Raw genomic sequence first — 20,559 nt, 5'->3', positions numbered from 1 at the left:
TTTGTTCCTTTTTTCTGAATTAGAAAGTTTAAATAGAATGATTGTGTTTACACATTTATTTTTTGTTTATTTTTTGTTTTTAAATATACAAATAATGCATAGTTATTGTAAAATTGTATATTATTGCAGTAGTTATATTATCTATAGAGTCACTTTTGATGAGCTAGGATGAGGTATACCATGAGTGCCGACATTCTTCTAAAAAATGAGGTACATTTTATTATTTTTTATTTTTGGTTGTTTTTTAATCTTTATTGTTGAAAATATTATATATGTCCCTTTTTTTCCCCATTGACCCCTTCCAGCCGCCCCCAAGCCCCCACCCAAAGCCTTCACCACTCTATTGTCTGTGTTCATAGGTTATGCATATTTGCATACAAGGTCTTTGGTTGATTACCTCTCATCCACCCACACACCCACCCACCCTCCCTCTTCTTCCCTCCGAAATTCTGCACTCTGTTCCATGCTTCCATGTCTCTGGACCCACTCCGTGAATCCGTTTATTTTGTTAATTAGATTCCACATATAAGTGCAATCATGTGATACTTACTTTTCTCTGATTGGCTTATTTCACTTAGCATGATACTCTCCAGATCCCTCCATGCTGTCTCAAAGGGTAAGAGATTCTTCTTTTCTACCACTGCATAGTATTCCATGGTATAAATGTACCATAGCTTTTTTATCCACTCGTCTACAGATCTTAGCTATTGTAAATTGTGCTGCTATAAACACAGAGGGGTGCATACATTCTTTCTGATTGGTGTTTCCCATTTTCTTAAAATATGTTGTTGCAAGAAGTGGATCACTGGGTAAAATGAGAGTTAAATATTTAATTTTTTTGAGAAAACTCCTTATTGTTTTCCATAACGGCTGTACCGGTCTGCATTCCCACCAGCAGTGTACTAGGGTTCCCTTTTCTCCATATCCTCCCAGGCACTTGTCATGATGGTAGCCATTCTGACAGGTGTGAGGTGATACCTCATTGTCATTTTAATTTGTATCTCTCTGATGATTAGTGATTTTGAGCATTTTTTCATGTCTCTTGGCCATCTGAAAGTTCACTTTGGAGAAGTGTTTATTTAGGTCATTTGCCCATTTTTTAATTGGATTGTTTGTCTTCCTTTTATTAAGTTATATGAGTTCCTTATATATTTTGGACATTAACCCTTTATCAGATGTATCATTGCCAATATGTTCTTCTATACAGTGGGCTCCCTTTTCGTTTTGATGATTGTTTCTTTTGCTGTGCAGGAGCTATTTATTTTGATGTAGTCCCATTTGTTTATTTTCTCCTTAGTTTCCTTTGTCCTGGGAGATGTATCTGTAAACATACTGCTATGAGATATGTCCGAGATTTTGCTGTCTTTGGTTTCACCTAGGGTTTTTATGGTTTCATAACTTACAGTTAAGTCTTTTTATCTGATGATTAGTGACTTTGAGCCATTCTGACAGGTGTGAGGTGATACTTCATTGTTCTGTAGTTTTCCAGGTATAAGTCTTTTACCTCCTTGGTTAAGTTAATTCCTAAGTATCTTAATTTTTTTGTTGCAATGCTAAATGGGATTATTTGTTTAGTCTCTCTTTCTGAGAATTCACTTTTGGTGTATTAAAAAAACATCGATTTTGGGGCATTGATTTTGTATCTTGCTACATTGCCAAATTAATTTATTAAATCTTGTAGTTTTGGTGGAGTCTTTAGGGTTTTCTATGTACAATATCATGTGACTTGAAAATAATGAGAGTTTTCCTTCCTCCTTTCCAATTTGGATGCCTTTCATTTCTTCTTCTTGTGTTATTGCTGTGGCTAGGACTTCCAGTACTATGTTGAATAAGAGTGGTGAATGTGGACATCCCAGTCTTGTTCTGTTCTTAGAGTAAATGGTTTTAGTTTTTGCCCATTGAGCATGATGTTCACTGTAGATCATTTGAGATATACTCCCTCTATTCCCACTTTGCTGAGAGTTTTTATCCAAAATGGGTTTTGGATTTTTTTTAATGCTTTTTCTGCATCTATTGATATGGTCATGTGACTTTTGTCTTTCAATTTATGTGGTATATCACATTTATTGATTTGTGAATATTGTAACAGCCAGAATAAATTCCACTTTGTCATGGTGTATGATCTTTTTAATATATTGCTGAATTCGATTTGCTAATATGTTGAGAATTTTAGCACCTATGTTCAGGGGTATTGACCGGTAATTCTCTTTCTTTGTAGTGACTTTGTCTGGTTTTGGAATTGGATAATGCTGGCCTCATAAAAAGAGCTTGGAAGTGTTCCTTCCAGTTGGATTTTTTGGAATAGTTTGGGGAGGATGGTTTTAGTTTTTCTTTGAATGTTTGGGGAAACTTCTCTGTGAAGCCATCTGGACCCGGGCTTTTGTTTGCTGAGAGTTTTTTTATTACTGCTTCTATTTCATACATTGTTATTGGCCTATTCAAGTTTTTTGATTCTTCCTGATTCAGTTTTGGGAGATCATATTTTTCTTGGACTTTGTCCATTTTATCCACTTGTCCAGTTTGTTGTATATAGTTGTTCACAATATTTTCTTACATTCCTTTGTACTTATGTGGTGTCAGTGGTTACTTCTTCACTTTCTTTTTTCTATTTCATTTATTTGGGTTCTCTCTTTCTGTTTCTTGGTGAGTCTGGCTAATGGTTCCCTAATCTTGTTTATCCTTTCAAGGAACCAGCTATTAGTTTCATTGATTTTTTGGTATTTTTTCTCTGTTATTTATTTCTACTCTAAACTTTATTATTTCCTTCTTTTTATTTAATCTGGGCTTGCTTTTCTTGTTGTTCTCTTTCTAGTGTTTTTTTTTTTTAAGTTGTAGGGTTAAATAGTTTATTATTTTTCTTATTTTTTGAGGTATGTCTGTAGTGCCATGAACTTCCCTCTCAAGAAGGCTTTTGCTGTGTCCCAGAAGTTTGCATTGTTGTATGTTCATTTTCATTTGTTTCCAGGAAGTTTTTGATTTCTCTATTGATATCATTGGCTACCCATTCATTGTCTAATAACATGCTATTTAGCCTCCATGTGTTTGAATACTTTGATGTGTTTTTACTGCAGTTTATTTCTAATTTCATTCCACTTTGATCTGAGAAGATGCTTGATATGATTTCCATCTTCTTGAACTTGTAGAAACTTGTTTTGTGTTCAAACATGTGGTCTATCTTTGTGAATTACCCATGAGAACTTGAGAAGAATGTATATTCTGCAGCTTTGTGGTGAAATGTTCTATAAATGTCAATTAAATATATCTGATCCAGTGTGCCCTTTAGAGTCACTATTTCTTTGTTAATCTTTTGTCTGTAAGATCTATGCAGTGAAATCAGCAGAGTGTTAAAGTCCCTGACTATTACTGTATTACTATTGATCTCTCCTTTAAAGTCCTTTAAAAGTTTTTTTTTTAAATATATTTAGGTGCTCCTCCTATATTGGGTGCATATATGTTTATCATGGTTATATCCTCTTGTTGGATTGATTCCCTTTAATATTATGTAGTGTGCTTTGTTGGCTCTTGTGATTGCCTTCATTTTGAAGTCTTGTCAGATATGAGTATTGCTGCCCCATCTTTTCGTTCTTTTTTATTTGCATGGAAAAAATTTTTTCAATCCTTTCCCTCTCATCTTGTGTGTGTCTTTTTTTCTCAGGTGGACCTCTTGTAGACAGCATATAGTTGTGTCAGGTTTTCATATCCATTCAGCTGCCCTATGTCTTTTGATTTGATCATTTAATTCATTTACATTTAAGGATATTATTGATAGGTACATATTTATTGTCATTTTAATTCTGTATGCCTAGGTTTCTCTCTATTTCTTCTTATTACAGAAGTCCCTCTGGCATTTCTTGTAATGCTGGCTTTGTGGTCATGAACTCCTTTAGCCTTTTTTTTTTTGGGGGGGGGGGTCTGGGAAGCTCTTTATTTCACCCTCTATTTTGAATGATAGCCTTGCTGGATATAGTAATCTTGGTTTCAGTTCCCTGCTTTCATTACCTTGAGTACTTCATGCCATTCCCTTCTGGCCAATAGAGTTTCTGATGAGAAATCAGGTGTTAGCCTTATGGGAGATCCTTTGTAGGTAACAGTTTGCTTTTCTCTTGCTGCCTTTAAGATTCTGTGTCTTTAATTTTTGGCATTCTAATTAGAATTTGTCTGGGCATGGGCTTGTTTGAGTTCTTCTTGTTTGGGACTCTCTGTGCCTCCTGAACTGTGTGACTTTTTCCTTCACCAGGTTAGGAAAGTTTTCTGCCATTATTTCTTTAAACACTTTCTCTGTCTCTTTCTCCCTTTCTGCCTCGTATTGTTACATTTCAGGTTGTCCCACAGCTCCCTTAATCTGTCCCTTCTGTTTTTTAATTGTTTTGTTGTTGTTGTTGTTCTCTGAGTGATTTTTTTCTACCCTGTCTTCTAATTCACTGATCCAATTCTCAGCTTCCCCTGATCTGCTGTGTATTCCTTCCACTGTGTTGTTTATTAGTGCTATGTCATTCTTTATTTCTGTTTTCATAGTTACTGTGTCTTTTCTCATGCTGTTGAGCATCTTTACCATCATTATTCTGAATGCTATATCAGAAAAATTTCTTATTTTCATTTCATTTATCTGTTCTTCTGGAGAATTCTCTTGTTCTTTCATTTGGGGGTTGTTTTTTTGTCTCCTCATTTTCGCTGCCTGTTTCGGTTTGTGACTATGTTAGGTAGATCTGCTGTGCCTCTAATCTCTAGAGCAGGACAGTGTCAGATGCTGTTTCTCACTAATTTGATCAGGGAAATACTCATAGCCTCCAGATACCGCCTCTGCCTGAAGACTGATTGGATTAAGTCTTGAGTAGCCTTCAGGCAATCATTCACAGGGGAGGATAGTTCTTCCAACAGGGTGGGGTAGTTGCTTCTGCGGAGGGAAATTGTTATTCTCAGTCTCCTTATGGTCCTAGGAAATTCCACAGGGTGGGGCAATGTATTTTCCAATAGGGTGGTTCAACTCTCTTCCCTGTAGGCAAAACTGCCTGGATAGCAAATGTCTGTGTAAGATGACTTCCACAGTGTAAGGGAATAACTCAGCACAGGAACCCGGAGTGTCTGCTTTCTGAGCTCTATCCTTAGAGCCCCCTACTTTAGCTTCTGCTCACATAGCTCCTGTCCACTCTGACCTCCCTCTGCTGGAGCAGAAGGGAGTGGCTACACATAGAATACTTTGTGTTGGTCCTTTAAAAGGGTGCCTGCATTTCCAACCATCTTTCCATGGAAGACAGCAACCCTGCTGCTTTTCATAGCCAGATTTTATGTGGGCACCTTTCCCAGTTGTGCTCTCTGCTGGGGTGGCCAGCTTGGAGAATAGACCCCAGAGTTCTCAGTGGCAACTCCCCACAGCTGAGATATTTCTCTGGAATTTCAGCTGCTGTCTGTGGGATCCCATCCAGCTCTTTTGTGCCTCCTCCCTTCCTACCAGTCTCTGTGCTGTCTTCACTTGACATCTTTGGTTATCAGGGTTCTCTCCAGCTAGTCTTCAGTTAATTATTCAGGATATTTTTTTTTTTTTTTTTTTTGTATTTTACTTATAATTCCAGTTTGGTCCTGGAAGCATGACTCTGCCACCATTTTTAATCTTCACATGAGGTACATTTTTTCTACACATTTACTTTGAATTCCCTGCTGTGGGATGTGAATGATGAGCCCTTTCTTCTCCCACCTCACATGCTCATATTGACTCACACATACAGTTCCTGTCACTTCTACATCTCTCTCAAGCATACACAAACACACGCCTAAAATCTTGCCATTTTGATTAATTCATAATTCTTTGTATAATGCCTATGTACTAGTATGCTCCTTGGAATTGACCTAAGTTCTAAACATTATTACTTTCACTTTTTTTAACCTCAGCTTTCATTTTCCTTGGAGTTTTGTTTTTTGGTTTGCTTAATTTTCTATGTGTTATCACTGTTTCACTTCTAAAGTCTCCACCATTTGCTTGAATCTCCTCTTATTCTGTTCTTGTGAATTTTATCTTCTTGGGGAAGTCTGTTGTAGAGCCTCATGGCCTGCACTGTTTCCTGTGCTTTGAGATTTCCTTTCCCCATCACCTCTGGGGTGCCCTGTGCATCTGGTTCTTCTTGTATTTTCCATATGTCATATATTTCTTTTTTGGTTTACCCTCTAATTTTTATGAAGTAGCAAATTTCTGAAATTTATATTTGTGTACATTTTATTTTTACCCATATGTAATTGAGGAGTATATATGCATGTAATCTTATGTAAACATTATTTGTTTATAATTCTTTTATATAGTTATAAATAATGTATAAGTATATGACTAACATTTGGAAAATTCTAGTTGATAATATATAATTTTAGGAAATCTGTTCAAAAGTAATATATAGCAATTGCAGTTATTCAGTAATACGGTGTCCAAAATATGTATATAGCACAGTATCGAACAAATGATGGCCACTTCTGTCTTCCTATTATTCTTAAAATAGATATAGTATATTTTTAATTTTTTAATAGTTTTTTATAAATTGAGGGAGAAAGTGTTTTTTTAAATATCTCTTCTATCCTGTCACATTACCAAAAAATCTTTGTTGGGTTTATTTTCTGTTGGCTTTTCAGCTAGAAGAAGGAAGCTTTTCATCTCTGTGCCTTAAGTACTTCTAGATATGGATTTCCTTATGCATTTATGATCAGACCATTTTTTTATGTGTTGTATATGTGTGCTAGTGGCAAAACCATGTGATAAAAATATTAGCATTATTACTGATAAAAAATATAAGTTGCAAAGTGAAACTTACATCAGGCTGGGTAGTGGAGTTGCTAAGGTTTAACTTCTGAATTAGGATGAGTTACCAACCCAATCAGTGACTATATCAGCCTCCCACATGGGAGTCTGCTCCTATAACCATGTAATATGAAAGAGTTAACTGGTAGAGAGATCTGGGAAAATAAATGAGGAAAGACACTTACCTAGGTTCTTCTCCCAATTTGACTATTTGTTAGGATTAGTTTTCATTGTTAACAGGAAGATCCCCCCAAAAAATAATGGCTTAAAAACAAAAGTTTCTATCATGCAAAAATGAAATCCAGAGGAAGGCAGTTCAGGACTACTCTGATGAGCAAAAATAAAAGTCAGAAGGAAAAAAAAGAATAACATTCTCAAAGTACTGGTTGCTTGTGTGTGTATGTACAGTGGGAGTGAAAGGTCATATGATAATTATAATCGTGGAATTAGTTTAACTTTTTTCACTTACTTTAAAAGACATTAAAATTTTTTTGTATAAGTTTTTTTCTAAACCTAAGAAAGGACCTTTAGGATGTTAATGAAGTAATAACAGTTTTATATTATGAAACCTTTTTTAGCGTTTATTTCATTTCTTCATAACAGTTGTTTCCTGGTGACATAACTTTATCACTCTCTTTTAATTTTGAAATGCCTATTGTTATTACTCCTTTGTTTATTCAGTAGATACTAGTATAAAATATATCAGTGAAATGGAGAGACCCAAGCAGTTCCACTTATAACTGGTACTTAATATGTGAGAAAGATGTTATTTCAAGTCAGTGTATAAAGGATGCTTTAGTCAAAATTTTATGTTTGGACTACTTGGCTACTTCTAGTAAACAAAATCCCTTATTTAGGAATCTAAACAAAAATAAACTCCTGAAAATACTAGAATTAAAGATGTGCATAATTTTGAAATTGCTCATATAGGCCCAAATCCATAAAGAAAATATTGGTATATTTTATAAGATTTTAAAAATTCTACACAGTAAGACACTAAAAACAAATTTAAAGAAAAATGCAATTTGCAACTTATAGACAAAACAAAATTTTTAGCAAAGCAAATGCTTATTTAATTTAAACAACAAAAATGCCTTAGATGTTCTTTATTTTAATGAGAATGTCTCTAGTGTGTTTTATTATTAAGTACGAGAGGCCCGATGCACGAAATTTGTGCGTGGGTGGGGTCCCTAGGCCTGGCCAGCGATCAGGGCCGACCGGTGGGGTGATCGGGGGGCGGTGCCAGCCCGCTCACTGGCTGTCCCCACTACTGCCCGCTTGCTGGCCAGCCCTGCCCCCCTGCCACCACCGGTTGCCTCACTATGCGGGGAGACTGATGGCCTCCGCTGGCACCCTCCTTGGCTGGCCTGCGGGCTGGGGGCAGCTCCTGCGTTGAGCGTCTGCCCCCTGGTGGTCAGTGTGTGTCATAACAACTGGTCCTTCCACCGTTTGGTTGATTTACATATTAAGCTTTGATTACATAGGATACTAGAGGCCCAGTGCATGAATTCATGCACGGGTAGGGTTCCTGGGGGTGGCCTGCGGAGATCGGGCTCCAACTTGTGCCCCCAGCCTCGCAGCCCCAGCTTATGCCCCCAACCCCGCAGCCCCACCTGGCACCCTGCCTTGGCCTGGACCAGTGGTCGGCAAACTCATTAGTCAACAGAGCGGCAAACCACACGTGGCTCGTGAGCTGCGGTTTGCCGACCACTGGCGTGGACTGTCACCTCACCTCCTCCACCATCTCGCCTGCGGGGCAAACGATCGGTACTGGGCTCCCCAGCCCAGCTCCCTCAGTGCCTGGGAGCCGGGCAGCGGCCCTGCCCCCCGCCGCTGCTGCTGGTTGCCGTTGGCGGGGTGATCAGGTCCCCGCTCGCATCCACCTTGGCCTGGCACTGCACACTCACCTACTCCACCATTGCACTGCGATCCCGCTTTCATCGGGGCCCATTGGGCCGGCAGCGCCTCCATGGCTACCTGCCACCAGCACCACGTCGCCAATGCCCAATATGTTCCACACCACTTCCTAGTGGTCAGCACACGTCATAGCAAGCGGTCAAGCTCCTGGTCGAACTCCCTGTCAAACGACCACCCAGGGGGGCAACTTGCATATTAGGCTTTTATTATATAGGATGGGGTTTTTAATCAATTCTTCTTATAAATCTAAAAACACTCTTAAATTCATAATTTTTTTTGACACTGGTGCTGGAATTTAGAAAAATTTTAATGCATCTATTTGAGATGCTGAACTTGTTTCTTTTTAATTTGTAATCTTAACATTGACTTTAAAAAAAATCATTGTAAACACCATGTATTCCTATATATTTTTTGTACACAGAGTAGTTTATTAAAAATGAATATGGATGTTGAAATCTATGTTCACAGATAACTTGATATAGTTTCTTTTCTATATTTGTCAATTTTTGATACTCATTTTAAACTAGCCTTGTAAAATCATTAAGGAGACTCTTCCCTTTTTTCAGGCTTTGGAGCAGTTTAGATATGATAGAAATCATCTTGTCCTTGAAGATTTGACATACCAGCACAGCTCTAAAACAATGTGGGCCTGATTCCTTTATTGAGCACATATCTCGGGCAACGTTTTCAGTTCTTCTGTAGTTTTGCTGGGTCTCTTCAGTTTTTCTACCTCTTAAAGCAATCCTGGTAATTTGTATTTTCCTAGATGATCATCTTTTTAATCAAGATGTTATAGTTTATAGGCATAAAGTTATATGTATTATTCTTTTATAATTTTTAAAACTTTTACCTGTATTTTTGGTATTATCACCTTTATTTCTGGTCTTGAGTTTTCTTCCATTTTTGGTCTTCCATTTAGCTTTTTGGAAAGAAAAATAATTAACTATATCCAATCACCACATTATTTTATTTTCTATAGTTTACTTTGGTTTATTTTCTTTCTTTCCCTAGTTTCTTGAAATAGTTTTATTTTGCTTAAGTTGGAAATTTTCTTGGACAACCAATCTGGCTGTGTCCTATAGATGTTGATATCTTATATTCTCAATATTACTATACACTTATTCCTTGGGCCTAAGAATTATTTAAAGCAGTATTTTAAATTTCTAAGTGTTTAGTTTGAGAGTTACCTTTACTTATAATTCTGTTTGTGTTGTGGTGAAAGAATGTACCCTACATGATGCTGATCCTCTGGAATGTGAAGTGGGTTTTCTTCATCCCTGTTACACTGTCAGTTTTTAAAAATAGTCCATAAACATTTAAAATATATACATTTATTTATATATAGACACACATTCTCTTTGTGTTCAACTAACATTATTTTAGAGATAATAGCACTTAGAGAATTATGTGACTGGTTCTCTGTCACAATTAGTAAATGATATACTAGCTTTCTGAATCTTAGTCTAGTCAATTTTCCCTCAGATCCTACTGCTCCAAAGTATATTGTATATTTGTATGTTTGGTATCTTCTAATATATATGTATAGTTATATCAAAATAAAGTCTGTAAGAAGTTATAAATTTAGAATAATTTTATAGTATGATTTAGAAAAGTAAAAAGTGTTAGGTAGAAATCATTTGAAGCTTTAGAATTGAAGATTGTAAGAGAGACTTAAACTAGTCTTACTGAATGAGTCATCTGTAGATAGATGGGGAATGGACCAGAAAAGACAACTTGTATGTGGAGAAAGGCACATGTGCATCTTGGAACAAGCCTGACCTAGGTGGATGGAGGAGGTCTTTGTTGAAGAAGAATCTATACTAATAAAAGGGTAATATGCAAATTGGTCTGGACACCCTCATGCAACGACCGAACAGCAGGCTGCATTGGGCGACCAGGCTGGCAGGGGTGTCAGTGAGGGGCGACCAAACAACCGAACAGCAGGCTGCCTGAGGCGACCAAGCTGGCAGAAGGGGGCAGTGAGGGGCGACCAGGCCAGTGGGGAGCAGTTAGGAGCAACCAGGCCAGCAGGAGGGGCAGTTAGGGGTGACCAGGCCAGAAGGGGGGGGCAGTGAGGGGCAACCAGGCTGGCAGGGGGGCACTTAGGGGCAATCAGGCCGGCAGGCAGAGGCCATTAGGGGTGATTAGGCAGGCAGGCAGGTGAGTGGTTAGGAGCCAGCAGTCCCAGATTGTGAGAGGGATGTCCGACTGCCAGTTTAGGCCCGATCCATGGGCGGTCGGACATCCCTCGAGGGGTCCCGGATTTGCGCAAATTTTGTGCACCAGGCCTCTAATCTATATATATAAAAGCCTAAGCAGCTGAACGACTGAACAACCGAACGACTTGTCGCTATGACGCACACTGACCACTAGGGGGCAGACGATCAATGTGGGAGCTGCCCCCTGGTGGTCAGTGTGCTCCCACAGCCAACCTCCCATGGCCCCTCCCCCCGGCCAGCCAGCCAACCTCCTGCGGCCCCTCCCTCCAACCAGCCGGCCAACCTCCTGCAGCCCCGATCGCCGGCCCGGCCGAGGGACCCCAACCATGCATGAATTTGTGCACCAGGCCTCTAGTGGGAAATAAAACCATAGGTAAAATTGGGCCTGGTTAGTATAGGACTGGTGAAGAAAAGTCAAAAAATTAAATGCAGCCCTAACTGGTTTGGCTCAGTGGATAGAGCATCAGCCTGCGGACTCAAGAGTCCCAGGTTCGATTCCGGTCAAGGGCATGTACCTTGGTTGCGGGCACATCCTCAGTAGGGAGTGTGCAGGAGGCAGCTGATCAATGTTTCTATCTCTCTATCCCTCTCCCTTCCTCTCTGTAAAAAATCAGTAAAATATATTAAAAAAAAATTAAATGCAAAGCAGTTCTATCACCTATTGACCAACGTCACATTTCATTTTGTAAATGTGTGGTGGTTTCATTGCAGTATCAGTGATAATTAAATTAACTGAAAGGACAAACAGTTCTAAGTATAAAGGACTCTGAGGAATTAATATGAGGTTGATTTAATAACTCAACAGTTAACTGTATTAGTGATAGATTGATTAGAGCTCTGCTAAATATATTAGCATGCTAAATCTGTTGACAGTTTGAAGGAATAAATAGGATTGCAGAATATTTTTAAAAGTTAGAAAACTAAACTTTAAAATGAGGAATGTATGCTAGTAAAAAGCATTTTTGTGTGTATTTGAAAAATTACTTCGAGAAATTAAAATATACCTCTACTGGTTTAAACACCTATAGATTGTAAATTTGGCATTTACTTGTGAAAATTAGGAGACTCTTAAATAGAGCAAAATCAAGAAATAAATAATCTCAGAGTAAAAGAAGATATATATATATATATATATATATATATATATTCCAGTGCTTTAATAAAAACCTATTTACTATTTATAAAATAATCACAGCCTCTATTTTGAAAGTAGGTAGAAAAATGGATAACTATTTAGTATTGTTATTTCTATCTCTAAACTATAGTAATTATTTTAAAAAACTCAATACAAATTTATTTTATTTTGGCCATACTAATTTAGGCCAAAAGCACAATATCTGAAATATTTGAGTATTTAAAAGCACACCTATAATTGCCGAAACCGATTTGGCTCAGTGGATAGAGCGTCGGCCTGCGGACTGAAGGGTCCCGGGTTCGATTCCGGTCAAGGGCATGTACCTTGGTTGCGGGCACATCCCCAGTGGGTGGTGTGCAGGAGGCAGCTGATCGATGTTTCTCTCTCATCGATGTTTCTAGCTCTCTATCCCTCTCCCTTCCTCTCTGTAAAATATCAATAAAATATATTTTAAAGAATAAAATAAATTAAAAAATAAAATCACACCTATAATGGCCTAAACAGTCATTGCCTAAGGGGCATAACAAGTAAAAACAGTTTTTGTTTTATATATTTTATCAAATTCCGTATAATTTGGTTATTAAATGAACATGTGCCTTTTTTTCAAATTTGGAAAATGGGGAGATTTTAAATAGTTCTAAGCAAAGTTCATGTGTGCTAATTAGGTATGCCAAGAAGTGAACCTTGATAATCTTACATGTTAAGGTATAGTCAATTTCCATGGCTATTTTAACCACTGCTCTCAGAATTTAGAATGACATACATATTCTAAAAATAATCTAATAGAATATATTATTTTAGCTATAAAGTAATTCTTTATTATAATGCTAGGCTATATAGAAAGGACTTAACTAGCCTTCCCCTTAATGAAGTATAACAATATGTAACTAGAACATTTAACTTAATGTCTGTTAGTTATATTTTCTCCCTTCTATAAAATACAGTTGTATAGGTGGTAATATCTGTACGTCCAAGAATTACTTAAGAAAGGCATACATTTGACAAAGAAAAACCCTTCTATAAAATGGATAATTTGAAATATATGTTGCATAAAGCCCAAAAAATTTTACAGTTAGTAAAGCTAAAATTAGGTGAAAGTCTAATATAAATGAGTATTTTTAAAATTACCTTTAATCGTAAAGGTTTCTTGTATACAGCATTATTTGATGTATAACTCTACATATATTTCTGTATGAGCAGATATTTTTCAAACCATTTGCTCACGTTTAGAAATTTATTAGTATTTATTTTCCATCATAATTAGTTATAAATTATGAGGTGTTTTATCTATAAAGAAAAGCTCCAGCATCAAGGTGGTAATAGTAATAATATTCATTAATAAGTAATTATACTAATATAATGCAAAAAATTTTGAAGCAACAAGGAATTCATTCTATGGTAACTACACTCTGGCCTTGCTTTTTCATCCCCTATCTGTGGGCTATTCAACCAAAAGTTAATTGTGATAGTAGTATTAGGATTCAAGAGCCAGCCATTTTCTCTCAGGTAGGGTATTCTACAGGAGCTGTATTTCAGCTCTAGAATTTGGGATACTAGAGGCTACATCAAACCGATTCTAGAAAACATAGGATAGGAGATGCTTAGTATCTCAATCTTAGGCTATCTCCCATCCAGTTACTAACCAGGCTCTGAATGGACTTTGACTAGGCTTTTATAAGTTTTATAAAATTGCTCACATAGTAACCTTAGATGTATTGTTTATTTTACCATTTTTCTTTGTAGAAACACAAAGAACATTTATATATTGAAGGGATAAGGAAGGGCTTATGTGGACAGTTTTTTAGAAAGTTCTTTTAATCTGTGGAACATGGAACAATAAATATTCTTATACATACTATCTTGTTTGTAAAGCAAAAAGGCATATTTGAAACAATAATTAAAGTTATAATATTCAAAGATTTAATTGTTGTAGCTAACCAAAACTGACATTTTGTTACATTTCTTAGGCAATTAAGTTGGAATATTCAAGGTTGGTTAGATTGGCCCAAGAAGATACCCCACCAGAAACAGATTATCGTCTACATCACATAGTAGTCTACTTTATCCAGAACCAGGCGCCAAAGAAAATCATTGAGAAAACATTGCTGGAACAATTTGGAGATAGAAATCTGAGTTTTGATGAAAGGTAATTTAAAAATACAAAATACCTTATTCATAGGCTCAAAATGTTCTTATCTTTTGTAGTTCCCAATGCTATTTTTGAATATTTTTGTTTATTTTACACATACACAAAGACATTTCAATAAATACAGCACAAAATCTGACTTTACTTAATTTGAGCAGTTGCTTTGTAATTTTACCTATAGGTTATAATCATGACCTTTAAAAGCTTGAACTAAAAATAGCTCATTGTTTTCATACATTGCAGTTGTGAACCAAGGTACTGAACTAAGCAATATAAGGATACACAGAAGAGTATACTATAATCTCTGCTTTGTGGGAGTTAATATTTTAAAGATAAAAATTTTTCAACCTTTATACTAAAGGATATTTGGAGTCAGATAATTGGTTAAATTAATTTTGGTTTATCAAAAAATGTTTTCTTTTAGAAGTTCTTATAAAATTATTTTTTAATATTAAAATTTTAAATTTAATATATTGAGAATGAATACTGTTAAAAAAAAAGGGCTCAGTTAAAGATCAAAGTATTGGAAGTTATTTTAGAATACAGAAACATTTATGCTGTCTTGGAGTTCATTGTAATTGCATTTTAATTCTGAAATAAGTGATCATCCTTCTATGAAATTTTAAAAATTCTGAATGAAAAATATGTTTAGCAGAGGAGACTATGAGGAGAAATGAACATCTAGTATTAATTCCTGCCTCACCATGTGTCTGAAATTTAGGATTAAGAGAAATAGTACAAGTAAATGGTTTTGAACAATATCTAGTAGACACTGAGTGCTCAGTGAGTGTTGGCTATTTCAGTTTCAATAGTAGAAGTATGGTTATCATTTATTTTGCTATATATGACTACAAAGAGCTCAGAAGTATGATTATGACCCTTATTATCTATCTGTTAATGCACATGTTCCAATAAACTATGCTATTGAATTTGGGAAAGAGATTTATGGAATAATCACATTGACTTTTTATTCTTTTGCAATTTTTTGTCCTGGCAACTGCAGATAGTCAATTTGTTTTAATAACCTAATTTGTGTTGTACTTAAAAGACAGAGTATGTACTAGTATGTGATAACTAAATATATTTTGTAGTGTTTTCTGATCACAAATTTATTAGAATGTTTCCATTCTTACCTGAAATAATAAGAACGTTTTGGATTCTTTTGTACTATTTGCAAATAATGCTGTTTGGGGAGAAATAAAATTTAATGTATCTTGAGCTTGCTAAATAAATACAAATTATTTTTAAAAGTATATTTTTATCTATGCAATCTTTATTAATAGACTATAATTTAAAAACCATAAGTATAACGTAGTAAATTTGACTTAGAATCACTGATGCTATCTTTTTTATGTACTTTGTAACTATCCAACATTGGTCTCAAAAACAGTAACAGTGGTTTTCATTTATATATGTGTTGGGTAGTTTCATTTATTTAACACACATTTTTCAGTTTTATGGATTTGGCTTTTGATTTAGGAATATATATATTTTTTTAAGGTGTCACAACATAATGAAAGTGGCTCAAGCTAAACTTGAAATGATAAGACCTGAAGAAGTAAACTTGGAGGAATATGAGGTAATGTGCTTTTTGAGAGGTCAAACTATAGACTGAGAAATTCTGTGGTTAACAGATATTCCTTTCATTTTAGCACAGCTAAGCACCTGAGAAAGAGAGGCATATGGAGTGAAGGCATACCCACAAAAGTTTTTTACAGCTAGCAGATTACAACTTGGTTAACAGAACCTGCATTCTTAAATGCTATGCTTTACTGAAACCATGCTGCATTTTTTCTTTTGTTTCACCACATATTTTGGTGATGTTAGAAATTCATTTTAATCATTGAATCCCACATTTATTTGTCATTATTGGATGTCCTGCATGTGAGAGAGCACACATGAGTACTGAGATTGGGCTTGCAGTAATTTTTATGCACAAAATTCTTTGTCTTAACTTTTGGCTTTAAAATTAATACCTTTTTTTATTCACCAATTCAAATACCTAGTATTTATTCAAACTTTAAATTTATACTATACATGTTATAAATTTTATGTGTATATTATTAAATTTAATACTTATGATATATTATTCATACATGTATTTAACTATATAATAGTATATTTTAAAATTTACAAATCCACTTAATTTTTAGTTGCTTTCATGAGTGCCTTTGATTAATGTTTACAAACTTAATTTACAAACTTAATTATTTTATATTCCCTTAAACAATTATTATAATTCACCATATTATAATGGATAAAAGGAAAGCTACTGAAACACTCATTTTTGAAGAAAACTCTTAGTTAACCTGGAATAAGAGAGAAGTACTTTAATCTGCTAAAGGGTGCTTTGAAAAACAAAATTACAACAAATATAGAATTGTAGACATGGAAAACTTTGCATTTGAGATTAGAAAAAAGAAAGGGATATCTGCTGTCACCACTTCCACTCAGAATGGTTTGAAAGTTCAAGCTGGGCAGTAAGGCAACAAAAATAAGCAAAAAGTAAAAGATATGAAAAGAAGCAATCAAGTTATCATTGTTTTCAATTTTAGACCTAGATAATACAAACAAAATCTACAGATAAGTTCAGTGGAACTAGTAAGAGCTTTGCAACATGCAAACCTATGTCAAATATCAATTTATTTGTACCAATAACAAATAATCAGAAATTGAAAATTTTAAAAAATGGCACTATTTACATACAATATCATCCAAAACTATGGGATGCCTAGAAATAAATTTAACAAAAGATGTGCATGACTTTGGGAGACATTAAAGGAAGACCTAAATCAGGGAATAATATGTATCATGTTAGGAAAACTTGGTATTATAAAGATGACGGTATTCCCCTAAATGGTTTATTGATTCATTGCAGTTTCTATCAAACTTTTAGCAAGTTGTTTTAAGGAGTTTGCTATACTGATTCAAGAATTTTATGGAAATGCAATGATCTCAGCCTAGTCCTGACTTTCTTTTTTTTAAAATATATGTTTATTGTTGATAGTATTACAGATATCTCCCATTCCCCCCCCTTACCACCCCCTTCTCCCAGCCCCTCTCACCCCTCCAGATCTTCACTACCCTATCGCCCATGTCCATGGGCTATGCATATAAGTATATTAGTTCTTTGGTTTATCTCTTCTCATCCCCCCCAACCGTACATTGAGGTATGCTTCAGATCTTACTTTGTTGGTCAATTCATTTTGTTCATTAGATTCGACAAATGAGATCATATGATATATATTCTTTCTCAGTTTGGCTTATTTCACTTAGCATAATATTTTCCAGGTCCATCCATGCTGTCCCAAAGGGTAAGAGATCCCTCTTCTTTTTTCACAGCTGCATAGTATTCCACCATGTAAATGTCCCCTATACAGCTTTTATATCCATTCATCTTCTGATGGGCACTTGGGCTGTTTCCAAATCTTAGCTATTGTAAATAATGCTGCTAGGAGCATAGGGGTGCATATATTCTTTCTGGTTGGTGTTTTGGGATTTTTAGGTTATATTCTCAGAAGTGGGATAGCTGGGCCAAGCGGAAGTTCCATTTTTAATTTTTTTGAGGAAACTCCATACAGTTTTCCTTAATAGCAGGACCAATCTGCATTCCCACCAGCAATAAATGAGTGTTTCCTTTTCTCCATCCTCACCAGCCCTTGTTGTTTGTTGATGAGAGTCATTCTGACAGGTGTGAGGTGATATTTCATTGTAGTTTTAATTTGCATTTCTCTGATGATTGGTGACTTTGAGCATTTTTTCATATGTCTCTTGGCCATTTGTATGTCCTCTTTGGAGAAATATCTGTTCAGGTCTTTTGCCCATATTTTAATTAGATTGTTTGTCTTTTGTTGAGTTGTATGAGTACTTTATACATTTTGGATATTAACCTTTTATCAGATGTATCATTGGCAAATATGTTCTCCCATTCAGTGGTTTCCTTTTCATTTTGATGGTGGTTTCTTTTGCTGTGCAGAAGCTTTTTATTTTGATGAAGTCCCATTTGTTTATTTTCTCCTTAGATTCCTTTGCCCTAGGAGATGTATCCATAAACATACTGCTACGTGAGATGTCTGAGATTTTACTGCCTATGTTCTCTAAGATTTTTATGGTTTCATGCCTTACATTTAAGTCTTTTATCCACCTTGAGTTTATTCTTGTGTATGGTGTAAGTTAGTGGTCCAGTTTCATCTTTCTGCATGTGTCTGTCCAGTTTTCCCAATACAATTTTTTGAAGAGACTATCGTGACTCCATTGTATGCTTTTGCCTCCTTTGTCAAATATTAATTGATCATAATGGTGTGGGTCAATTTCTGGGGTCTGTTCTGATCTGTTGGTCTATATGTTTGTTCTTGTGCCAGTACCAGGCTGTTTTGGTTACAGTGGCTTTGTAGTATAGTTTGATATTCGGTATTGTGATCCTTCCTACTTCATTCTTCTTTCTCAAGATTGCTACAGCTATTTGGGGTCTTTTATGGTTCCATATGAACTTTTGTAGTATTTGTTCTAGCTCTGTGAACTATGCCGTTGGTATTTTAAAAGGGATTGTGTTGAATCCTGTAGACTGCTTTGGGTAGTATAGACATTTTAATTATGTTAATTCTTCCCATTCATGAATATGGTATATACTTTCATTTGTTTGTATCTTCCTCTGTTTCTTTTTTCAGTGTCCTATAGTTTTCTAAGCACAGATCTTCTACCTCCTTGGTTAAGTTTATTCCTAGGTAATCTTATTTTTTTGTTGTTGTTGTTGCAATGGTAAATGGGATTGCTTTTTAGTTTCTCTTTCTCATAGTTCATTATTGGTGTATAAAAATGACATCAATTGGTGGATATTTATTTTGTATCCTGCTATCTTGCTGCATTCATTTATTAAATCTAATAGTTTCCTGGTGAACATTCTTGAAGAACAACTAAGGAGGCTTATTCTACTAGTAATCAAGACATACTATCTTAACTATTATGTTTATAATAATATTTGCATAAGAATGGGTATATTAGAATAATAAAGCATAATAGGGAATCTAGGGACATACCCACAAATCAGTGGACACAGGATATATGCTAAAGAAGGCAAGCAAATTGGTTGTTAAGTCTACGTCTGTCCCCAAAATTCAGGTTACAATTTAATTTTAAATTGTGATTTGATTCTGTAGTCCCTCCCCAAGGTTGCTTCATCAGATTGGATTCAGCATATTATTCTGAAAATATCTTCTATTCTTTCTAATTTCAGAGTCATTAACTCTTACAGATACTCATGTAACATGTTTTTGGATTTCTTACATTTCACATATCTTTGTCTTGTTCTAAGTCAGGGATCAGCAAACGTTGGCCTGCAAACCAAATGCAGTTCACCACCTATTTTTATAAATAAGTTTAATTGGAACACAACCATTTGTTTGTGTATGTTTCCACACTACAGCCACATAGTTGACTGCAAATCCTAAAACATTTACTTTCTAGCCTTTTTTAGGGAAAGAGTTTACCAACTCACAACTTCTAAGGCAGTTCTTTAATGACAGAAACCTAACTTTATACTTGCAAAGAAATTTTGACTTAATTTGTTAATAAGGTTTTTACAAATAATATAAAAAATATACCTCAAAACCTTAAAATTAAAATGATTTATATTCAGGGACAATATAGTAGGCCAATAACAGGTCTATATGTTTCTTTCATTTTCTTAATAATAACGTGTATATAAGAGCTTTAACACTTTTATTATCAGTATCTTTTTTAGGTTAATCCTATATTGTATTTTAGTTATGGTTTTCCTTGAATCAATTTTTATTAAATAAGAAAAAAATCATGATTTATATAGGATGTCAGTTCTGAGTGTTTTAGTCCTGCTACTTGGCCTACAACTGGCTTTTAGGAAGTAGTAGGGCAGTGAAATGGTAAATGCATCTATCCTTTTCACTGTGTCTCAGATAAATAGACTATTCACATACCACATTTAAAGTCAAATTCCACACAAATTTGGCAAAAAGTAAACGATCAAATAAACTTACTATGCTAAAACATTTTTTTCTTTTAGTTTCTTTAAATTCTGCATCAAATAATAGACCAGGCTTTGATTCACATTAGAGTAGGAAATTCATTTACCTCCTACATTCAATGTGATGTAGATGCAGGGTGGGACAAAAATAGGTTTGCAGTTGTTTATGAAAAATCACACAATAATTAATAAATAATAATAAAAGAATAAACTCAGTTTCACATACTCAGAACTGTAAACCTACTTTTGCCCCACTCTATATTTTCATGTTTTTGTACTGAGGAATTTTTCAGAGATAACCAGATTGATTATCCTGTCTTATATTTCTTATGTTTTTAATGAGATCTGTGTCATTTAATTTTTCAT

At 35.2% G+C, this 20,559-nt stretch overlaps 1 protein-coding gene across 16 annotated transcripts in view; it reads left to right on the top strand.

The window, feature by feature from the left end:
- The window catches only part of USP25 (ubiquitin specific peptidase 25), a 189,339-nt gene that overhangs the window by 154,529 nt on the left and 14,251 nt on the right, over positions 1 to 20,559 (top strand). For 14 of the 16 annotated variants that reach the window (XR_013960014.1, XM_080657606.1, XM_080657608.1 and 11 more), the window contains 2 exons: positions 14,017 to 14,195; positions 15,696 to 15,774. Coding sequence is in view for 13 of the 16 variants with exons in the window: in XM_080657606.1 (XP_080513732.1) it covers positions 14,017 to 14,195; positions 15,696 to 15,774 (258 nt within the window). In the remaining 3 variants the exon portion in view is untranslated. The remainder of the gene's footprint in view (positions 1 to 14,016; positions 14,196 to 15,695; positions 15,775 to 20,559) is intronic. The other 2 variants (XR_013960013.1, XR_013960015.1) reach the window with 1 other exon arrangement.

This window comes from Plecotus auritus, assembly GCF_963455305.1.
Source record: "Plecotus auritus genome assembly, chromosome: 2".
Taxonomy (NCBI): Eukaryota; Metazoa; Chordata; class Mammalia; order Chiroptera; family Vespertilionidae; genus Plecotus; species Plecotus auritus.
Note: the sequence above shows the minus strand (reverse complement) of the source record. Positions and strands in the feature narration are given on the sequence as shown.